This window comes from Lemur catta, chromosome X, assembly GCF_020740605.2.
Source record: "Lemur catta isolate mLemCat1 chromosome X, mLemCat1.pri, whole genome shotgun sequence".
NCBI classification, from domain to species: Eukaryota; Metazoa; Chordata; class Mammalia; order Primates; family Lemuridae; genus Lemur; species Lemur catta.
Window position 1 is genome coordinate 55,099,884 of NC_059155.1, and position 24,203 is coordinate 55,124,086.

The following is a 24,203-nucleotide window of genomic DNA, read 5'->3' on the forward strand; positions in this document are numbered from 1 at the left end:
AGGGCTTCAAGGTAGGAATTTGGGGGAGCGGGACACAGTTCAGCCCATAACGTCCATTTTCTTTCCAGTATTCATACCTCTAGCTTTTTCTAGTTTCATTACAGTGTTGAGTCATAGTAATGATAGGGGGCATCCTTATGGTGTTTCAGACTTTAAAGGTAATGTTGCCAATGTTTCTCCACTCAATAGGTGGATCTTTGTAGGTCTCTGATAGGCTATCCTCATAAATTTCAGGAATCTCTATCTCTAGTTCAAAAAGTTTTTTGTTTTAAAATTAAGAGTGGTATTAGGTTTTATCAGGTAGTTTTTTTTGGCATCTTTTGGCATTTTGATGCAAATACATAGTTTTTCTATGCTATTAATAATTTAATATGATTAGAATTACTGATTTTAAATTGACATTTTTTTGAGATTAGGTGTACTTGATTGTGGTGTTTAACAATTGTTTGGGCTGGGCGTGGTGGCTCACGCCTGTAATCCTAGCACTCTGGGAGGCCGAGGCAGGCGGATCGTTTGAGCTCAGGAGTTCGAGACCAGCCTGAGCAAGAGCGAGATCCCGTCTCTACTAAAAAAATAGAAAGAAATTAGCTGGACAACTAAAAATATATAGAAAAAAAATTAGCTGGGCATGGTGGTGCATGCCTGTAGTCCCAGCTACTCAGGAGGCTGAGGCAGGAGGATCGCTTGAACCCAGGAGTTTGAGGTTGCTGTGAGTTAGGCTGACGCCACGGCACTCTAGCCCGGGCAACAGAGTGAGACTCTGTCTCAAAAAAAAAAAACAAAAAACAAAAAACAATTGTTTGTCTAGTTTTTTTGATTGCTGATCTTTTCAAAAGCTAGTTTTTGATTTTATTGATAATCTCTGGTATTTGTTTATTATTTTCTTGATTTCTGAAATTATTTTATTCCCTTGTTTAATATTCTTTGATATCTTGAGTTAAAAGCTCTGCTGATTTATTTTCAATCTACTTTTTGATAAAAAATTGCTTTTATTTTTAAAATTAATGTAAATTGACTTTTTTTGTATACACATGTTTAGATTCTTGCAACTACCATAATCAGGATGTAGAACACTTTGATCACCCCCTAAACTCCTTTATGTTATTACCTTCTTTGTAGTCATGCTCTCCCTCTATTACTCACCCCTGGCAACCACTGGTCTCCTCTCCATCACAGTGGTTTTGCCTCTGCTAGAATGTCATTTAACTGGAATTATGCAGTATGTAATATTTTGACCCTGACATCTTTTACTCAGCATAATGCCTTTAAAATACATTATGTTGTTGTATATCAATAGCTTGTTCCTTTTTATTGCTGAGTAATATTCGAGTGTATAGATACAAGGGACACTTGGGTTATTTCCAGTTTGAGACAGTTATGAATAGAGCAGCTGTAAATATTCATGTATAGGTTTTTGTCTGAACATGAGTTTTCATTTCTCTAGGGAAAATACCTAGGAATGGGTTTCCTGGATAGTACAGGCAGTGGATGTTTTCATTTTATAAGAAACTGCCAACTGTTTGCCAGAGAGATTGTACCATTTTACATTCCCATTAGCAATGTGTGAGAGTTCCAGTTGCTCTGCATACTTGTCAGCACTTGGTATTGTCAGTACATTTATTAGTCATCCTAATAAGTGTATAGTGATATCTCATTTAATGACACATCTAATGCCTAATGATACTGAACAACTTTCCATGTGTTTGCCATTCATATATCCTCTTTTTTTGAAGTATCTTCAAACAGACATTTTGAACGACTTACTAAGATTTCTTTTTCAGGATTTAACTATGGATTTTTTTTTTTAGTATATATACAGTTTTCACATTATTTCATCATGGGTGAGTTTACTTTTTACTATTCGTTCATTCATTTATTTTAAGATTAGTCAAGTGCAGTAGTGAGAAGGAGGAAAGAGTTTGGGTGAGTTTTTTATAGTATGTGTCTTTCAAGGAATTAGTCCATTTCATCTAAATTTTAGAATTTATGGGTATAGAGTTGTTTATAGAATCCCCCTATTACATCTATGAGGTCTTTAATGATTCCTTTTTCATTCTTGTTATTAGTAATTTGTGTCTTCTCTCTCTTTTTTGTCATTCTTGCTGGCATTTTTCAGTGTAATCTTTTCAAACCTTTTGGTTTCATTTTCTATATTTTCTTTGTCAACTTCATTAATTTCTGCTATTCAAATTTATTTTTGGCCTGCTTGCTGTGGGTTTATTTTGCTCTTCTTCTAGTTTTGAAATTAAAAGTTTAGATTATTTATTTGAAACCTTTTTTCAGTTGTTTTTTTGTAATTTTTAATTGGCATTTTTAAAATTGATATAGTTGTACATTTTTAGGGGTACAGGTGATATTTTGATATATGCATACAGTGTGTAATGATCAAATCAGGATAATTGGGATATTTGTCATCAAACATTTATCTTTGTGTTGGGAACATTACAATTCTTTTCCAGCTATTTTGAAATATACAATAAATTATCCTTAACTGTAATTTCCATACTATACTTTCAAATACTAGAACTTATTCCTTCTGTCTAACTGTAGTTTTGTACCCATTAACCAACTTCTCTTCCTCCCCCCTCCCTCCTTCCCTTCCCAGCGTCTGGTAACCACCATTCTACTCCCTACCTCCATGAGATCCACTATTTTAGCCCCCACATATGAGTGAGAACATGTGACATTTATCTTTCTGTGCCTGGCTTATTTCACTTAAGATATTGACCCTCAGTTCCATTCATGTTGCTGTAAATGATAGGATTTCATTCATTGTTTTTTCTTCTTGCACTCAAAGAAGGTCATTCATGAATTTCATTCATTTTTATGGCTGGATGATATTCCATTGTGTATGTATACCACATCATTTTCTTCATTCATCTGTTGATGGAAACTTAGATTGATTCCATGTGTTTGCTATTGTGAATAGTGCTGCAATAAACATGGGAGTTTAGACATCTTTTCAATATGCTCATTTCCTTTCTTTTGGGTGTATAGCTATCAGTGGGATTCCTGGATCATATGTTAGTTCTATTTTTAGTTTTTTGAGGAACCCCCATACTCTTTTCCATAATTGCTGTACTACTTTATATTCCCACCAATGGTGTTCAAGTGTTCCCTGTTCATTGTATCCTCACCAGATTTGTTGTTATTATTATTATCATTGTTTTTTCTTAGAGATGGAGTCTCACTGTGTTTGTTGCCCAGGCTAGTTTCAAACTCCTGGGCTCAAGCAATCCTCCCACTTTGGCTTCCCAAAGGCATCTGTTCTGGTCTTTTGCCAATTTATTTCATGGGATGATTTGTTTTTTTGCTGTCGAGTTACTTGAGTTCCTTATATGTTCTGGTTATTAATCCTTTGTTGGATGGATAGTTCATAAATGTTTTGTCCCATTCTGTAGGTTGTTTCTTCACTTTGTTTACTTTGCTGTGCAGAAGGTTTTTAGCTTGATGTAGTCCCATTTGTCTATTTTTGCATTTGTTTCCTGTGCTTTTGAGGTCTTACCCAAAAAATCTTTGCCCAGACCAATGTCCTTTAGCATTTCTCCAATATTTTCTTCTAGTAGTTTCATAGTTTAAGGCCTTACACTTAAGTCTTTAATCCATTTTTGGTTGATTTTTACATATGTTGAAAGATGGAAATCTAGTTTCCTTCTTCTGTGTATAGATATCCAGTTTTCCCAGAACCAGTTTTTAATTCAAGTGTCCTTTCCCCAGTGTATAGTCTTGGTGCCTTTGTTGAAAATGAGTTGACCATAAGTGTGTGAATTGTTTTTCTGGGTTTGCCATTCTGTTCAATTGGTCTATGTATTTGTTTTTATGCCAGTACTATGCTGCTTTGGTTACTATAGCTTTGTAGGATAATTTGAAATCAGATAGTGTGATGCCTCCAGCTTTGTTCTTTGTGCTCAGGATTTTTTTTTTAGCTATTTGGAGTCTTTTGTGGTTCCATATAAATTTTAGGATTATTTTTCTATTTCTGTGAAGAATGTTGTTGGTATTTTTATAGGGATTGCATTGAATCTATAGATTGCTTTGGGTAGTATAGACAATTTAGCATTATTAATTCTTCCATTCCATGAGCATGGGATATTATTCTAGTTTTTTGTGTCCTCTGTAATTCCTTTCATTAGTGTTTTATATTTTTCCTTGTAGAGATCTTTTAGTTCTTTGGTTAAATTTATTCCTAGGTATTTCAATTTTTTTTTAAATAAGGTAGCGCTCAGAATGCTTTCTGTTTTAAATTTTTGTAGCTATTATACATGGAGCTACTTTCTTGATTTCTTTTTCAGATTGTTTGCTCTTGGTGTTTATAAGTGCTCTTGGTTTTTATATGTTAATTTTGTGTCCTGCAACTTTGCTAAATTTATCAATTCTAAGAGGTTTTTGTGTATGTGTGTGTGTGGAGTCTTTAGGTTTTTCTAAATAATAAGATCATGGCCTCTGCAAACAAGGATAATTTAACTTCTTTGCAATTTGGGTGCCCTTTCTTTCTTTCTCTTGCCTAATTCCTCTGGGTAGGACTTCCAGTACTATGCTGAATAATAGTGGTAAAATTGAGCATCTTTGTCTTCTTCCAGATCTTAGTGGAAAGACTTTCAACTTTTGCCCGTCCAGTATGATGTTAGCTATAGACTTGTCATATACGGCCTTTATTGTGTTAAAAGTATGTTCCTTCTATGCTCAATTTTTTGAGGGTTTTTCTCCTGAAGGATGTTGAATTTTATCAAATGTTTTTCAGAATTTATTGAAATGATCATATGGTTTTTGTCCTTGATTCTGTTGATATAATGTATCACGTTTATTGAATTTTTTGTATGTTGTACCATCCTTGCGTCTGAGATGAATCCTACTGGATCATGGTGAATGATCTTTTTAACATGTTATTTAATTGTTTGCTAGTATTTTTTTTTTTGAGACAGCCTCTCTCTGTGTTGTCCAGGCTAGAGTGCCGTGGTGTCAGCCTAGCTCACAGCAACCTCAGACTCCTGGGCTCAAGCGATCCTCTTGCTTCAGCCTCCTGCATAGCTGGGACTACAGTCATGGGCCACCATGCCCAGCTAAGTTTTCTATTTTTAGTAGAGATGGGGTCGTTCTTGCTCAGGCTGGTGTCGAACTCCTTAGCTCAAGGGATCCTCCCGCCTCAGCCTCCCAGATTGCTAGGATTACAGGCGTGGGCCACCGTGCCCGGCCTGTTTGCTAGTATTTTGTTGAGGATCTTTGTATCTGTGTTCATCAGGGATTTTGGCCTATAGTTATGTTTGCCTTGTCATTGTCTGATTTTGGTACCAGGGTGATACTGTCCTCGAAGAGTGAGTTTGGTGGAAGTATTCCCCCTTCTTCAATTTTTTTGAAATAGTTTGAGTAGAATTGGTGTTCTTACAATGTTTGATAGAATTCAGCAGTGAGTCCATCAGGTCCTGTGCTTTTCTTTGATGGGAAATTTTGTATTACTTCTTCAGTCTTGTTACTCATTATTGGTCTGCTTAAGTTTTCTGTTTCTTCATTCAACTCTGGTAGATTGTATGTGCCCAGGAATTTATCCATTTCCTCTAGGCTTTCCAATTTGTTGGTGTATAGTTAATCATAGTAGTCTCTAATGATTCTTTGTATTTTTGTGGTATTAGTTGCAATGTTTCTTTTTTTGTGAGACATTTCTAATGTAAACATTTAATACTAATTTTCCCTCTAAGCAGTGTTTTTGTTGCATCCCCCAATTTTATATGTCACATTTTCATTTCGTTCAATTAAAATATTTTCTCTTTTCCTTTGTGGTCTCCTTTTAGACTCATAGATTATTTGAAAGTACAGGCTGTCCTGGGGTTACGGACAATGTGACTTATGACATTCCGTACTTATGGACAGGCTCCCATAAGGATAATTTATAATTAAATAATTAAATTAATAGTTCAGTAACTGATTTCTTCTGCTCATGTAAACAAACCTGCATGGCATAAGCAGTTTGTTGGCACAGCATTTTTACACCAGCGGCTAATTTCATTGTTTATACAGTCACACAGCATCACTTTTAACTTTTTTATCTGATTTTGTGAGTCTGTGTTTGCCTTTATGACCATGCCTCCAAAGCGAAAGTCCACTGCAAATCCAGGTGAGCCTGCAGCAAAAAGAAAGGTGATTACGATGGAAGTGAAAGTAGAAAAAATCAAGCACTCTGAGAAAGGCCAGATGCCATGATTCATTGAGAAAGCATTAGGCTTCAGTTGCTTGACTATCAGAACAATTATAAAGGCTAAAGTGAGAATAACACAGCATGTGAAAGGCAGTGCTCCGATGAAAGCAGCACTTATTACTAAGCTGCATAGTGCATTAATTATTGAAATGGAAAGGTTATTGATTTGGTTCGAAGATCAAAATAAATGTAACATTCTTATTAGCCTAGTGTTGATACAACATTAGATGAGTATTAACCTCTAATATTTTTTTGAATTTCTTGTATCTAAACTTTTTGTATGAGTTCGTTTTTATGTTCTGTTTGTTTGAATTAAAAGAAAGAGCACAATAGTTTCTGTACATTATAATTACAGTACAGGGGTATTATTACACTATTACACTGTATTATTACTACATAGGAGCCATTATAGTATTGTTGTTATTGTTATTATTACTGTATATGCACTATTTTATTAGGGATCCGAGTTACATACAAATCTGACCTAAAGATATTCTCAGGAATGTATCCCGTCTGTAACCCAAGGACCACCTGTATGTTTGATTTTCAAGTGTTGAAGATATTCCAGTTATCTTTCTGTTATTTATTTCTAGTCCAGTTCACCTATGGTCAGAGAATATAGATGGCATGATTTCAGTTTTTAAATTTTATTACGATATGTTTTATTAACCAGGGGTTAGTTTATCTTGGTAAATTTTCATCATGAACTGGAGAACAATGAGTATTCTGCTATTGTTCAGTTGAATGTTCTTTAAATTTTAATTAGATTAAGTTGGTCATTGACACTTTTCTGCATCCTTGCTGATTTTCTGTCTACTTGGTTTATTGATTACTGAAAAGAGATGTGTTGAAGTCTCCAAGTATAATTGAGGGTCTATCATCCCTTTCAGTCCCATCAGTTATTGTTTCATCTATTTGGAAGCTCTACTGTTAGGTGTATCCATATTTAAGATTATTATGTTTTGTGAATTCACCCTCTCGTCATTATGTTATATTTCTTTTTATCCCTGGTAATTTTCCTTGGTCTGAAGTTACTTTGATAATATAGCCAGTCCAGCTTTTTAAAATTAGTGGTGGTGTAGGGTATGTCTTTTTCTTCTACCCTTTTATTTTTAATCTACCTATATGATTACACCTAAGGGGGTTTCTTGTAGACAGCATTGATAATTTGTCTTTTAATTGGTATTTTTAGACCTTTTAATGTAATTGGTGATATGTTTAGGTGAAGGTTTACCATTTCATTATTTGTTTTCTGTTTGTTATACTGCCTTTTGTTCATCTTTCTTATTTCCTGCTGCTTTTTTGATTATTTGAGTAATTTTTTTTTGAGACAGAGTCTGGCTCTGTTGCCTGGGCTAGAGTGAGTGCCGTGGCATCAGCCTAGCTCACAGCAACCTCAAACTCCTGGGCTTAAGCGATCCTACTGCCTCAGCCTCTCAAGTAGCTGGGACTACAGGCATGCGCCACTATGCCTGGCTAATTTTTTCTATATATATTTTTAGTTGGCCAGATCATCTCTTTCTATTTTTAGTAGAGACGGGGTCTCACTCTCGCTCAGGCTGGTCTCGAACTCCTGACCTCGAGCGATCCACCTGCCTCGGCCTCCCGGAGTGCTAGGATTACAGGCATGAGCCACCGCGCCCAGCCTATTTGAGTAATTTTTAGTATCCCATTTTAATTTACCAATTGAGTTTTTTGTTTACTGTTTTTACCTGTATATACCAGTTCTTGAAGAGACCATTCTTTCCCCATTAAATGGTTCTGGCACCCTTGTCAAAAATCAATTAACTATAGATGTATAGATTTCTTTCGGGACTTTCAATTCTATTCCATTGATATATATGTCTGTCCTTATACCAGTACTGTAATGTTTTGATTACTGTAACTTTGTAGTAAGTTTTTTTAATTTTAATTTTTTTTTTTTTTTTTTGAGTCAGAGTCTTGCTCTGTTGCCCGGGCTAGAGTGAGTGCTGTGGCGTCAGCCTCGCTCACAGCAACCTCAAACTCCTGGGCTTAAGCGATCCTACTGCCTCAGCCTCCCGAGTAGCTGGGACTACAGACATGTGCCACCATGCCCGGCTAATTTTTTCTATATATATTTTTAGTTGGCCAGATAATTTCTTTCTATTTTTTTTAGTAGAGACGGGGTCTCACTCTTTCTCAGGCTGGTCTCGAACTTCTGACCTTGAGCGATCCACCCGCCTCGGCCTCCCAGAGTGCTAGGATTACGGGCGTGAGCTACCGTGCCCGGCCTAATTTTAATTTTTTTAATTTAATTTTCCTTAGCTAAGCTTTTGAAAACCATGTAGTAAATTTTAAAATAGGGGAAATGTGAGTCCTCCAACTTTGTTCTTCCTTTTTTTATTTTGAAATTTGAGTAATATATTTTTTAACACACTATATCCAAAATATTATCATTGCAATATGCAATCAGTATAAAATATTAAGGAGATACTTTATATTCTGTTTTTTTAATTTTAAAATGTTAGAGAGGTACAAGTGTTTTTGTTACATGGATGAATTGAATAATGCTGAAGTCAAGGGTTTTAGTGTGCCCGTCACCAGAGTAGTGTACATTGTACCCGATAGGTACATTTTTATCCCTTACCCCTATTCTTTTGTTTTTTTTTTTTTTTGAGACAGAGTCTCGCTCTGTTGCCCGGGCTAGAGTGAGTGCCGTGGCATCAGCCTAGCTCACAGCAACCTCAAACTCCTGGGCTTAAGCGATCCTACTGCCTCAGCCTCCCGAGTAGCTGGGACTACAGGCATGCACCACCATGCCTGGCTAATTTTTTCTATATATATATTTTTTAGTTGGCCAGATAATTTCTTTCTATTTTTAGTAGCGATGGGGTCTCACTCTTGCTCAGGCTGGTCTCAAACTCCTGACCTCGAGCTATCCACCCGCCTTGGCCTCCCAGGGTGCTAGGATTATAGGCGTGAGCCACCGTGCCTGGCCTACCCCCATTCTTAGTTTCCAGTGCTCTTTACACCACTATATGACTGCATATACCCATCATTTAGTTCCCACTTACTAGTAAGAACATGGTCATCTTTTTAAAAATTATTGCTATGGATTAAACGTTTGTGTTACCCCAAAAATTCATATGTTGAAACCTTATAACCAATGTGATGGTATGTGGAGGCGGGGCCTTTGGGAGGTGATTAGTAATCCCAATATTAAGATGGGATTACTGCCATTATGAAAGATACCCCAGAGAGATTTCTTGCTCCTTTTGACATGTGAGGGACACAGTGAGAAGATGGCTGGCCATCTATGACCAAGAAGCAAGCCCTCATCAGACACTGAACCTGTTGGTACCTTTATTTTGGACTTCCCAGCCTCCAAAACTGTGGGAAACAAATTTCTGTTGTTTATGAGCCACCCAGTCTATGGTATTTTTGTTATAGCAGCCAAAATAAACTAAGACAATTGTTTTGACTATTTGCAATTCCATTCAAATTTTAGGACCAGCCTTTCCGTTTCTCAGAAAAGGCCATGGGTATTTTGATAAGGATTCTGTTGAATCTATAGATTGCTTTGGGTAGTATTGCCATCTTTACGATATTAAGATGTCCAATCTGTGAACACAGGATGTCTTTTTATTTATGTTTTCTTTAATTTCTTTCAACAATGTTTTGTAATTTTTAGTATACACATCTTATGCCTCCTTGGTTAAATTTATTCCTACTTATTCTGTTTGATAACTAGTGTAAATGGAATTGTTATCTTAATTTCCTTTATGGATTATTAATTGCTAATTTATAGAAACAAAACTGATTTTTGTATGTTGATCATGTATCCTGAAACTTTGCTGAACCTGTTACTAGCTCTAATGTGAATTTTTGGTGGGTTCTTCAGGATTTTGTATACATAGGAAAAGTTTATCTGTGAATAGAGATAGTTTTATTTCTTCCTTTCCAATCTGAATGCCTTTTATTTATTTTTCTTGCCTAATTGCTCTGACTAGAACTTCCAGCTCAATGCTGAATAATAGTGGTGAAAGTGAGCATCTTTCTCTTATTCTTGATCTTAGAGGAAAGCTTTCAAGTCTTTCAGTATTGTGATGGTAGCTGTGGGTTTCATAAATGCTCTTTATCAGCCGGGCGCGGTGGCTCACGCCTGTAATCCTAGCACTCTGGGAGGCCGAGACGGGTGGATCGCTGGAGGTCAGGGGTTCGAGACCAGCCTGAGCAAGAGTGAGACCCCGTCTCTACCAAAAATAGAAAGAAATGATTTGGACAGCTAAAAATCTATATAGAAAAAATTAGCCGGGCATGGTGGTGCATGCCTGTAGTCCCAGCTACTTGGGAGGCTGAGGCAGTAGGATCACTTAAGCCCAGGAGTTTGAGGTTGCTGTGAGCTAGGCTGATGCCATGGCACTCACTCTAGCCCGGGCAACAAAGCGAGACTCTGTCTCAAAAATAAATAAATAAATAAATAAATGCTCTTTATCATGTTGAGGAAGTGCCCTTCTTTCTGAGTCTTTTTACCTTGAAATGGTATTGGATTTTGTCTCATGTTCTTTCTGCATCAGTTTTCTCATGCTCAACCACCCCTGCATTACTGGGATAGATCACATTTGGTCATGGTGTATAATCCTTTTAATATACTGCTGAATTTGATTTGCTAGTATTTTGTTAAGGATTGTTGCATCAATATTCATAAGGGATGTGGGTCTGTAGTATCCTTTTCTGGTTTTGGTATCAGGGTAGTGCTGGCTTATAGAATGAGTTAGGACATATTCCCTTCTCTTCTATCTTTTGGAAGAGTTTGAGAAGGATTGATGTTAATTCTTTAAATGTTTGGTAGAATTCATCATTGAAGCCATCTGGTCCTGGACTTTTCTTCGTTGGAAGCTTTTTGATTATTGATTTAATCTCTGTACTTGTTATAAGTCTGTTGACATTTTCCATTTCTTTATAAGTCAATTTAAGTGATTTGTGTGTTTCTGGGAATTTACCCATTTCATATAGTATATCTAATTTGTTGGCATGCAGTTGTTCATAGTATTCTCTTATAATCCTGTTTATTTCTGTATGGTCTGCAATAATGTCTCCACTTTCCTTTTTAATTGTAAGTATTTATGTCTTCTCTCTTTTCTTATTTGTTAGTCTAGTTAAAATACTTGCCAATTTTGTTGCTATTTTCAGAAGTAACTTTGGTTTTGTTGATTCTTTCTATTTTTCTCTTCTTTATTTTATTTATCTCTCTAATCTTTATTATTTCCTTCCTTCTGGTAGCTTTGGGTATAGTTTGGTCTTTTTTTCTAGTTTCTTAAGGTGTGAAGTTAGGTTATTGATTTGAGATCTTTTTACCTTTTTAATGTAGGCATTTACAACTATAAATTTCTCTCTGAGCACTGCTTTTGTTTCTTCCTGTAAGTTTTGGTATATTGTGTTTTGTTTTCATTTATTTCAAAGTTTTTCTAATCACAGTTGTGATTTTTCCTTTAACCAATTTGTTGTTTCAGTGTGCATTGTTTAATTTCCTTCTATTTGTAAATTTATCCTTCTGTTATTGGTTGCTAGTTTTATTTCATTATAGTCAGAGAAGATACCTTATATGGTTGTAGTCCTTTAAAATTTATGGAAACTTGTTTTGTGGACTAACATATGGTCTATTCTGGAGAATGTTTCATATATACCTGAGAAAAAAGTGTATTCTTCCCTTTTTGGGTGGAGTGTTCTATACATGTCTGCTGTGTCTTAGAGTGTTAGGTTTATAGTGCTATTAAAACATTCTGTTTTCTTATTTATCTTCTCTCTGCATGTTTTATCCCTTATTGAAAGTAGGGTATTGAACTCTCCAACTATTGTAGAGCTGTCTGTTTCTCCCTTCGCTTCTGTCAATATTTGTTTCATATATTCTGAGGCTTTTCTGGGTACATATATATTTGTATTTGTTATATTCTTTATGGATTGACCATTTTATTAATATGTAATACCCTTCTTTGCCTTCTGTAACAATTTTTGACAGAAAGTCTATTTTGTCATATATTAACATAGCCCTCCCAACTCTCTTTTTGGTTACTATTTGCATGGAATATCTTTTTCCAGCCTTTGACTTTAAACGTAGTTGTTTGTTATGGATCTGATATGTGTTTCTTGTAGACAGCATACAGTTGGATCATGTTTTTAATGCATTCTGCCAATCTCTGCCTTTTAATTGGTGAATTTATTTTATTTATATTTATAGTGATTACTGATAAGGAAGGACATTCTTTGCTATTTTGGTATTTGTTTTCCATGTTTTACATCCTTTTGGTTCCTCAGTCCTCCATTACTGTTTTCTTTTGTGTTTAAAGGATTTTTTGGAAGTGTACCAATTTGATTCATTCCTCACTTCCTTTTGTATATATTTTTTAGTTATTTTCATAGTGATTTCCCTGAGGATTACAATTAACACCCTAACTTTATAATGGTCTAGTTTGATTGATACCATGTAGCTTCTATAGCATGCAAAAACTCTGTTCCTATACAACTCCACCTCCCTCCAGTGTTACAGTCATTACAAATTTCATTACAAATTTATTGACATAGGTTTGTTGTTTTATGCATCTTTTTAATCATGTAGGAAACAAAAAATAAGAGTTAGGAACCATAAATACAATAAAACTGGCTTTTTTTTTTTTTTTTGAGACAGAATCTTGCTCTGTTGCCCAGGTTAGATGGCCATGGCGTCAGCCTAGCTCACAGCAACTTCAAACTCCTGGGCTCAAGCGATCCTTCTGCCTCAGCCTCCCGAGTAGGTGGTACTATAGGCATGCACCGCCATGCCTGGCTAATTGTTTTCTATATGTTTTTGGTTGTCCAGCTAATTTCTTTCTATTTTTTTAGTAGAGACAGAGTCTCGCTCTTGCTCGGGCTGGTCTCGAACTCCTGAGCTCAAACGATCCGCCCGCCTCGGCCTTCCAGAGTGCTAGGATTACAGGCATGAGCCACCGCGCCCGGCCAAAACTGGCTTTTATATTTGCCTCTGTAGTTACCTTTATTAGTGTTCTTTATTTCTTTGTTTGGCTTTTAGTTACTCTCTACTGTCCTTTCATTTTAGTCTGAAGGACTTTCTTTAGCATATGTTAAAGGGAAAGTATATATATTTTTTATGTATTCAGGATATTATGGGGGTACAAACATTTTGGTTACATGTAATGCTGTTTGCCCTGCCCAAGCCAGGGCTACAAGCATGTCTCTCCCCCATACAATGCGTTCTGCTTGCATTAGTTGTGGGTTTATCCCTCCACCCCACCCCAACTGGCACCCAGTGAGTGTTACTACCATGTGAACACCTTAGTGTTGGTCAGTTAGTACCAATTTGATGGCGAGTACGTGTGGTGCATGTTTTTCCATCCTTGTGATACCTCACTTCGAAGGATGGGCTCAATCTCTATCCAGGATAATATAAGAGGTGCTAGATCACCATTGTTTTTTGTAGTTGGGTAGTATTCCATGGTATACATATACCACATTTTATTAATCCACTCATGTATTGATGGGCACTTGAGTTGTTTCTACATCTTTGCAATTGTGAATTGTGCTGCTGTAAACATTCGAGTGCATATGTCTTTATTATAGAATGTCTTTTTTTCCTTTGGATAGATGCCTAGCAGTGGGATTGCTGGATCAAATGGTATTTCTATTTTTAGCACTTTGAGATATCTCCAAATCGCTTTCCACAGGGGTTGTACTAATTTGCAGTCCTACCAGCAGTATAAGAGTGTTCCAATCTCTCCACATCCACGCTAGCATTTGTTGTTTTGGGACTTTTTGATAAGGGCCATTCTCACAGGAGTTAGGTGATACCTCATGGTAGTTTTGATTTGCATTTCCCCAATGATTAGAGTTATTGAGCACTTTTTTGTATGTTTGCTGGCCATTAGTCTGTCTTCTTTTGAAAAGTTTCCGTTCATGTCCTTTGCCCATTTATTGATAGGGTTGTTTCATTTTTTCTTGTTGATTTTCCTAAGTTTTATATAGATTCTTGCTATCAGCCCTTTGTCAGATGTGTAGAAAGCAAATATTTTCTCCCATTGTATAGGTTGTCTATTCTCTCTGATGATAGTTTCGTTGGCTGTGCAGAAGCTTTTTAATTTGATCAGGCCCCCTTTGTTTATTTTTGTTGCTGCTCTGATTGCTTTGGGGGTCTTCTTCATAAATTCTTTGCCTAGGCTGATGTCTGAGTCTTCCTGACATTTTCTTCCAGAATTCTTATGGTTTCATGCCTTAGGTTTAAGTCTGTTATCCATTGTGGGTTGATTTTTGTGAGAGGTGGGGATCTAGTTTCAATCTTCTGCATGTGGATATCCGGTTTTTCCAGTACCACTTATTGAATAGAGATTCTTTTCCCCAGTGTATATTTTTGCCTGCTTTGTCGAAGATTAGATGACAATATGAGGATGGTTTTATATCTGGGATCTCTGTCCTATTCCAAAGGTCTATATCTCTGTTTTTGTGACAGTACCATGCTGTTTTGGTTACTATAGCATTTGACAAAAGCCAGCACACTTTTATGATAAAAACCTTAACAAAATAGGCATAGATGGGACATTCCTTAAGATTATTAAGGCCATATATGATAAATTGACAGCCAGTATCATACTGAATGGGGGAAAATTGAAAGCATTCCTGCTTAGAACAGGAACTAGACAAGGTTGTCCACTATCTCCACTTCTATTCATCATAGTGCTGGTAGTCCTTGCCAGAGCAGTCAGACAAAAGAGGAGAATTAAGGGTGTCCAAATGGGGGCAGAAAAGGTCAAACTTTCACTTTTTGCTGATGATATGCTATTATGTCTAAAAAATCCTGAGGGTTCAACCAAGAGACTCCTGGAATTCATAAATGAATTCAGTAAAGTCTAAATGGATGTTGGGTGAATGAATCAAAATTAGGTGAATCTGGGAGAAGGACATTTGCAGCAAGGGTACAAAGTAGAAAAGCATGAAATGTATGTGTCACATTCAGGGGCTCTTAATAGAGTATGGATTAAGTAAACGGTATACTTGTAAGCGAGTGGGAGGAGCTGAAGTAGCTATCATTCTGTCTTCACCCCTTTGGATGAAATCTCAGTTTACCCTGCTTTCCCCTCTCCCTGCAGTTTACCCTTCCCTGGAGTCTGATGATGATGACCCTGCTTTGAAATCTCGACCCAAGAAAAAGAAGAATTCAGATGATGCTCCATGGAGTCCTAAAGGTGATCCAGTATTTTGTTCCTTAAACTTTGTAAATGTGGTTAGAGGAAAAAATAGGCTGGGGATAGGAGGGATATTTAATATCAGAAGACCTGACTTAGTCATTTATTTGTTATTCAGCAAATATTTGTGGAGTGTTTGCTGTGTGCCATGCACCATGTTAGGTGCTGGAGCCAAAATGATGGATAAGACACAATTTATGTAATGAGTCCAACAAAGCTAGAGGTAATGGAGTGTGTTGCTTTTGATGTTATATGGCTTGAGGTGAAAGGAAGAAGTCCTTGAACAGATGTCAGCAAGCATTCTAAGGCTTCTGGGAACATTCGGATGGCATCATCCCAGCCCTCTGGTAATTATGTTGTCAAGGAGGGACATTCTGCTGACTATGTTTAGCTCTACAAGGCCCAAGACTCAACTGAGAGGCTGTTGCTGAGGAAGGAAGGAAGAATGGCCATTGAGTGAACATGGAATTTAGAGGATGATAAAAGAATTTTCTTCATTTCCTTGGCTGGATGGTTTTCACATTGAGGGCACATCAAGTTAGCTTTTGCTGCTTAACAAACTGCCCAAAACTTAGTGGCTTAAAACAACAATTGATCATTTCTCATGATTCTGTAGATTGGCTGAACTATTCTTCTAGTCTGGGCCAACTTGACAAGGGCTGGATGGTCTTAAAAGATCTAGGACTTAACTTAGATCACTAGGGCTTCTCTCCACATGGTCTTTCTTCCACCAGAAGAGCAGCCCAGGCTTTTTCACAAGGTGGGAGACAGGTTTCTAGCAGCAAGAGAGGATAAGCCTCAATGTGCAAGTACTTTTCAAGCCTTTGCTTGTGTCATTTTTGCTATATCAAAGCAAATTACATGGCCAAGCCTTGATTCCGTAGTCCATGGCTCCCAACCTTTTTAGCACCAGGAAACGGTTTCATGGAAGACAATTTTTCCATGGGCCGGTGGGGGTGTGGAGAGGATGAAGAGTGATAGGGAGCAGTTGTACATACAAATGAAGCTTTGCTTGCGCACCTGCTGCTCACCTCCTGCTGTGTGGCCTGGTTCCTAACAGGCCACAGACTGGTACCTGTCCAGGGGTTGGGGACCACAGCCATAGGTGGAAACATAGATTGTACCTCTTGAGAGGAGAGCTGCAAGGTCACATTGCAAAGGTCATGCATACAAGGAGGTATGAGCAAACTGAGGGCCGTTACTGCAACAGTCTGCCGTAGAGGGCACTGGGATCTCAATAAGTGTGGTTCACCAGGAGATAAAGGGCCTGCTGTTCCCATCCAGCCCTATTTAGCCTTTCTGGTGTTTGCTTGAGGTTGGGGGAGTGGGGGAACAGGGAATTCCTAAGAAGTGTTCTCTTAGTGAATCAATCAACAAATGTTTGAATTTAAAAAAAATTCAGGCCTATTTTTGTGGTTTTATTTTATCCTACAGTTTCTAGCTTTATTTTCTCCTGTCAAAGTTTTCTGATTAACATAATAGAAAATTTGGAAAATACTGAAAATAGAGGGAATTATAAAGAAGAAACCACCCATGATTCTGCCACCCAGAAGCAACCACTGTTAACATTTTGTCATATTTCCTTCTAGTTTTTTTTCTATGCTTCTTTTTCTTTTTATGGTTGAAATCACACTGTGTACAATCACATACCCTACTTAAAAAATTTTTTTGCCTTTTAAACAAAGTAATATATATAGCAAATCAAATAGTATGGAGGAATTTAGGATGAAAAGCGATGTTGTTATGCCCCTACTTTCCCCACCTTTGATCCCTTGCCTGAGAGGCAGCCTCATAGTTTTCATTTCCTGGTAGATACCTCCAAAACTCAAGATAATAGAGTTTATACTACTATTTCTTTTTTTTTTTTTTTTTTTTTGAGACAGAGTCTCTGTTGCCCGGGCTAGAGTGAGTGCCGTGGCATCAGCCTAGCTCACAGCAACCTCAAACTCCTGGGCTCAAGCGACCCTACTCTACTGCCTCAGCCTCCTGAGTAGCTGGGACTACAGGCACGCGCCACCATGCCCGGCTCATTTTTTTTCTATATATATTTTTAGTTGGCCAGATAATTTATTTTTATTTTTAGTAGAGATGGGGTCTCGCTCAGGCTGGTCTCGAACTCCTGACCTTGAGCAATCCACCTGCCTCGGCCTCCCAGAGGGCTAGGATTACAGGCGTGAGCCACCACGCCCGGCCTATACTACTATTTCTTGATCTGTCAACTCTATTTCTCCTTTCTTCAACTTCTGTCAATCTCTCTTGATTACTGACTTTGTAAGATGTGATATTAGTGCCCCTACTTTTTCTTCCCTCCTTCAGCCTTCTTTGAACCATACATTTTTGTTTATGCTATCAAGGATGTTAACATATACATTGTCTTGTGATTAATACTCTACCTTGACTAGAAGTTGACTGTAAGAACTGAAACCAACAAATATATCTGGCTTTTTTGCCTTAATATTATCTCGTAAGCATGATCCTATGCTGTTGTTTGTTTTTTTAATGGCTACAAAATATCTATTCCATAGATATAACTAATTTATCTAACTTCTCTTTTAATATGAGACAGGCTATTGCCAAGTTTTCAGTTAGCGATAACATTTGGGATGAACATCTTTATATGTAAATGTTTGTATTCTGATTATTTGCTTAGGATGGATTCCCCACGAAAACCTCAGAAGGGCCAAAGTATATGAGGATATACAGTGAAAAGTCTCCCTCCCACCCCTGTTCCACAGTCTTCTAATTCCCCACCTGGAGTCAACCAGTGTTATCACTTTCTTATTTATCATTTCAGAGATAGCTTATGCATATACAAGCAAATATATGTATGTATTTTGCTTCCCCCCGTTTTCTTTTACTCAATTAGAAACATACTTTATACACCGTTATATGCTTTTCTTTTCTTTTCTTTTTTTTTTTTTTGAGACAGAGTCTCGCTCTGTTGCCCGGGCTAGAGTGCCTAGCTCACAGCAACCTCAAACTCTTGGGCTCAAGCGATCCTATTGCCTCAGCCTCCCAAGTAGCTGGGACTACAGGCATGTGTCACCATGACCGGCTAATTTTTTTTTTTCTATATATATAATTTTAGCTGTGCAGATCATTTCTTTCTATTTTTAGTAGAGACGGAGTCTCGCTCTTGCTCAGGCTATTCTCGAATTCCTGACCTCTAGCGATCCTCCTTCCTCGGCCTCCCAGAGTGCTAGGATTACAGGTGTGAGCCACCGTGCCCAGCCTGCTTTTCTTAATAATGCAACTTGGAGATTGTTTACATGCCCACAAGCAGTGCATGAGAGTGCTTGTTTCCTACACCATTGCCAACACACTTTGTTAATATGAATGTTTTAAAAGCTCTTGATAAGTATTGCCAAAGTGTTTTCCAGAAAGGTACCAATTTACACTTCCTCCAGCCATGTGTGAATGCTTGTTTATGAAATCCTTGAGGTATTGAACATATCAGTTAGGAATAGTGTTTGCCTATGAGTAATAGGAACCTCTCAAGCATCCTTAGTGAGTGCTTATTTCCTCAGGGTCACAAGATGGCTACTTCACTTCCAGCATTGGGAGTCTGGGTTGTAGTCAGGAAGAAGGGAAAAGCAAAAGGAAAAAAGAACAGGCTTCTGAGTACCCTCTCTCCCCAGGAGTTTTAAGTTCCACTTTTTAAAAACATCTCTTTGGTTACAGTTTTGTCACATGGCCAAGACTGTAGGTCAGAGAGGCCAGGATGTGTAGTTTTTAGCTAGGTATATTGCTGTCCCACAAAATAAGGGATTTTGTTAGTATGCGAGTGGGAAAGGGAGAATAGCTATGTGTTTGAAAATGGGAAGTCTCTACCATAAGTTTTTGATCTTGGTAATTCACAGGCAAACAACAGCATGTCAGTGATTTCATTTGCATTTCTTTGATTAAGCATTTTTAATATATTTGTATTAGCATTAGAATTTTTTCTTTTGTATATTTTTTGTCTTTTGTCCATTTATCCATGTGGGTCTTCAAGCTTTTCAAATTGCCCTTTTTATGTAGTGAGGGAATAGTCATCTTTTGTTTCATATACAGACATATATATAATATATGTTATATTAATATATATAATTTGCTCATAGTACTTTTACCTCATTCTACCTGAAAAATCTGAATATTTCTATATCAAATGTTGATCTTTTGTATTGTTTCCTTATTCAGAGAATAGATAATTAACACCTCTGTATTTTTTAAGCATGATTCTTTTTAAACATCTTATGTTTTAATCTATCTAGAATTATTTAGCATATGGTGTTGTCAGAGAATCTAAATTGGTTCCTCCCCCTAATAGGTAATTATTGATGCTAGAATCATATTCCCACATAGCTTAATTGCTTTCTTTGCCAGGTCTACTGACTCATACATATCATAGGCTGTTTGAGAAACATCTGTTTTGTACCATCAATCTTCTGTCTGTTCTTGTGCTGGTATCTCACTTATTCAGTGCCTGTTTGTTCTTTTAAAAATCCCCAAACTTTAAAAAAGTGACTTTTAGGCCAGGCACAGTCATTGACATGTGTAATCCCAGCACTCTGGGAAGCCGAGATGAGAGGATCATTTGCAGCCAGGAGTTTGAGACTAGCCTAGGCAACATAGCAAGATCTCATCTCTACAAAAAATTTAAAAATTAGCCAGCATGGTGGTACGTGCCTCTAGTCCTAGGTACTTGGGAGGCTGAGGCAGGAGGATCACTTGAACCCAGGAGTTCAAGGCTGCAGTGAGCTATGATGACACCACTGCACTACAGCCTGGGCAACAGAGTAAGACCCTGTCTCAAAGAAAAAAACGGGGGACTTTTCATTAACTAACAATGAAAAGATACTCCCTTAATATGAAGAAGAATATCTAGCTTAAACGAAGAGAATGAAACTATAGAGCAGAGCTACTTTAGTTGGTGTTCATGGACTTTTAGAATTCTGAATCTCCTAAATTTGTATTCAAATTTTATGTAAATGAATGTATATGTATGTATATTTCTTTAACTAATAACTTTTATCACATTTTCAAAGTGAATTCTTAACCAAAAAAAGATTGAAACATTCTACTAAAGGTATTCCCATTAAAATCAGTAATAAGAAAAATGTGCCCACTAACACCTCTATTTTTTAGTATTCTAGAAAAGTTCTAGCCAGTGTCATTAGAAATGAAGCAGAAATAAGAACTCTAACTATGAGAAATTAAGAGACCAAGTCATCATAATTTGAGCTGTCAGGGTGGGAATCCTGTTCATTTTTGGCCATCATTGTATTTGTAGCACCACGCATCACGCCTGTCATGTTAGAGATATTTAATAAGTAATCTTGATATGTGAAAGAAAAGATGATTTTATAATAAATATAGAAAACTGTGATATGATATGATTATGTAATATATTAGCAAATGCAAGAGAATCAACTCAAAAATATTAGAACTAATAAGAGAATTCAATAAATTGGGTAATCACTGTATATAAACCAGATATCCAAATATCAAGAGTTGCCATATTCAGTAATAAACATAATATACTGAGGAAAAAAATCTATTGATGATAGCAATAAATATTAATATATGAAGTATACAGGGATAATCTTAAGAGGGTATGTGTAGAACCTACATGAACAAAACTTTTTTAAAAAAATTATTTTTATTTCAGAGTATTACGGGGGTACAAACGCTTTGGTTACATAAATTGCCTTTGCACCACCCGACAAGTATGCCCATATCTCAGACAGCATGCATTGCATCCGTTAGATGTGGATTTACCCCTCCTACCTGCCTGACACCCTATAAATGTTACTTTCCATATGTGCACAGTTGTGTTGTTCAGTTAGTACCAATTTAATGGTGAGTACATGTGGCGTTTGTTTGTCCATTCTTGTGATACTTCACTTAGAAGAATGGGTTCCAGATCTATCCAGGATAATATAATAGGTGGTTCATCATTTTGTTTTTATGGCTGAGTAGTACTCCATGGTATATGTATACCACATTTCATTAATCCACTCATGTATTGATGGGCACTGGATTGTTTCCACATCTTTGCAACTGTGAATTGTGCTGCTCTAAACATTTGAATACAGATGTCTTTTTTTAGTAGAATGTCTTTTTTTTTTCCTTTGGGTAAATACCCAGTAGTGGGATTGGTGGATCGAATGGTAGTTCTACTTTTAGTTCTTTGAGGTATCTCCATACTACTTTCCATAGAGGTTGTACTAGTTTGTAGTCCCACCAGCCGTGTGTGAGTGTTCCTGTCTCTCCACATCCATGCCAACATTTGTTGTTTGGGGACTTTTTGATAAAGCCGTTCTCATTGGAGTTAAGTGATATCTCATTGTGGTTTTGATTTGCATTTCCCTGATGATTAGATGTTGAGCATTTTTTCATATGTTTCTTGGCCATTAGTCTATCTTCTTTTGAAAAATTTCTGTTCATGTTGTTTGCCCACTTTTTAATGGGGTTGTTTGATTTTTTTTCTTACTGATTTGTCTCAGTTCTATACAGATTCTAGTTATTAGCCCTTTATTGGATGTAGCATGCAAATGTTTTCTCCCATTCTGTAGGTTGTTTGCTCTAGTGATAGTTTTTTTGGCTGTGCAGAGCTTTTTAATTTGATCAGGTCCCGCTTATTTTTGTTGATGCTGTCATTGCTTTTGGGGTCTTAAATTCTTTGCCTAGGCTGATGTCTATAAGAGTTTTTCCAACATTTTCTTCTAGAATTGTTATCACCTTAGGTTTAAGTCTGTTATCCATTGTGAGTTGATTTTTGTGAAAGGTGAGAGGTGCAAATCTTGTTTCAGTCTCTACATATGGCTATCCAGTTTTCCCAGCACCATTTATTGTATAGGGATTCTTTTCCCCAGTGTATGTTTTTGTCTGCTTTGTCAAAGATCAGATGGCTATATGAGGATGGTTTTATATCTGAGTTCTCAGTCCTGTTCCATTGGTCTGTGTATCTCTGTTCTTGTGCCAGTGCCATGCCATTTTGGTTATTATAGCCTTGTAGTGTAGCTTGAAGTCTGGTAAATTAATGCCTCCCAATTTGTTCTTTTTGCCGAAGGTTGCTTTAGCTATACTGGGTGTTCTCTGGTTCTATATGAAGCGTAGAATTATTTTTTCTAGATCTGTAAAAAATGACGTTGCTATTTTAATAGCAATTGCATTGAATCTGTAGATCACTTTGGATAGTATAGACATTTTAACAATGTTGATTCTGCCAATCCATGAGCATGGTATGGTTTTCCATCTGTTTACATCCTTTTTCTTTCTTAGTGTTTCGTAGTTCTCCCTGTAGAGGTCCTTTACCTCCTTAGTTAAGAAAACTTCAAAACTTTACTGAGGAACATAAAACCTGAATAAATAGAGGTGTGCCATGTGCCTGGTTATAAAGACTAAATGTTTTAAAGGGTCATTTCTTTCCAAATTAATTTATACATTTAACACTATCCTAAATCAAAACCTAAACCAAACAAAAGGAGTTTTGTGGGGAACTCATTCTAAAAGTAATTTAAGAAGTAAACAGGTATGATTAGCTTAAAGCATATTGGGTAGGAAAATTAAATAAAAAAATTAACCTTTTTAGATATTTAAATATACTATATGCTACAATAATCACAATCACAAGAATAATCAGTAAATATTTTTCCTTTATTTTTGTTGTTGTTTTTGAGAAAGGGTCTTGCTCTATCACCTGGGCTGTGGTGTCTTCATAGCTTACAGCAACCTCAAATTCCTGGACTTACACAATCCTCCTGCCTCAGCCTCCCAAGTAGCTATGACTACAGGGGCACGCCATAATGCCTGGCTAATTTTTCTATATTTCATAGAGACAGGATCTTGTTATTACTCAGGCTGGTCTTAAATTCCTGAGCTCAAAGGATCCTCCTGCCTTGGCCTCCCAGAGTGCCAGGATTACAGGTGTGAGCCACCACGCCCAGTCTAATTTTTCTTTCTTAAAAAATTTTTCTTATGAAAATTTTCAAACATATAGATAATTAGACATGGTAGTACTGTGAACACCTATGTCACCCAGAATTAATAATGAACATTTTGCTGTGTTTGCTTTATTCTTTCTTTTTTTTTTTTGAAGCATTTTAAGCAAAATTTCAGACATCGTGGCATCTCTAGTTCCTGGCTGATCTTCTGATTGTTTCCTCCATTACTAAAGATGAGGTATTGAAGTCTCCAAAGATAGTATTGTTGGATTATATATTTCTCCCTTCACTTCGGTCAGTTTTGTTGTTAGGTACATATATATTTGTAATTGTTGCAGCCTCTTGATGGATTGGCCCTTTTATCATTATAAAATGCCCTTCTTTGTCTCTGGTAACAATTTTTGTCTTAAAGAGTGTTTTGTCTGATATTATTATAGCCATTCCAGTTTTTATTGGGGTACAATTTTCATGGTTGTCTCTTCTTCCATATTTTCATCTTCAGTTTCTTTATGTCTGCCAGTCTAAAGTTGTGGGTCTGATAGATAGCATATAGTAGGATCATGTTTGTTTTATACAGTCTCCCAATATCTGCCTTTCAGTTGGAGAGTTCAGTCTATTAATAACTGATGAAGTAGGATTTACAGTGTCTATTTTGCTGTTTGTTTTCTGTGTGTCTTATTCCTTTTTTGTTCAGCAGTTCCTCTATGACTGCCTTCTTTTGTGTTTAGTAGCTATTTTATAGTGTCTCACTTTATGTATTAAATTTTTTTATATTAAGGGGGTACAAAGTTTTTTGTTACATGCATAGCTTTTGTAATACTTTTCTCAGGGCTATAAGTGTGCCCATCACCCGAATAGTGTTCATTGTATTTGTTAGATAAGTTTTAACTCTTC

At 36.7% G+C, this 24,203-nt stretch overlaps 1 protein-coding gene across 3 annotated transcripts in view; it reads left to right on the plus strand.

The window, feature by feature from the left end:
* Positions 1 to 24,203, plus strand: part of PHF8 (PHD finger protein 8) — a 98,228-nt gene that overhangs the window by 58,166 nt on the left and 15,859 nt on the right. For all 3 annotated transcript variants that reach the window (XM_045537628.1, XM_045537629.1, XM_045537630.1), the window contains one exon: positions 15,286 to 15,381. In XM_045537628.1, coding sequence (XP_045393584.1) covers positions 15,286 to 15,381 — 96 coding nt within the window. The remainder of the gene's footprint in view (positions 1 to 15,285; positions 15,382 to 24,203) is intronic.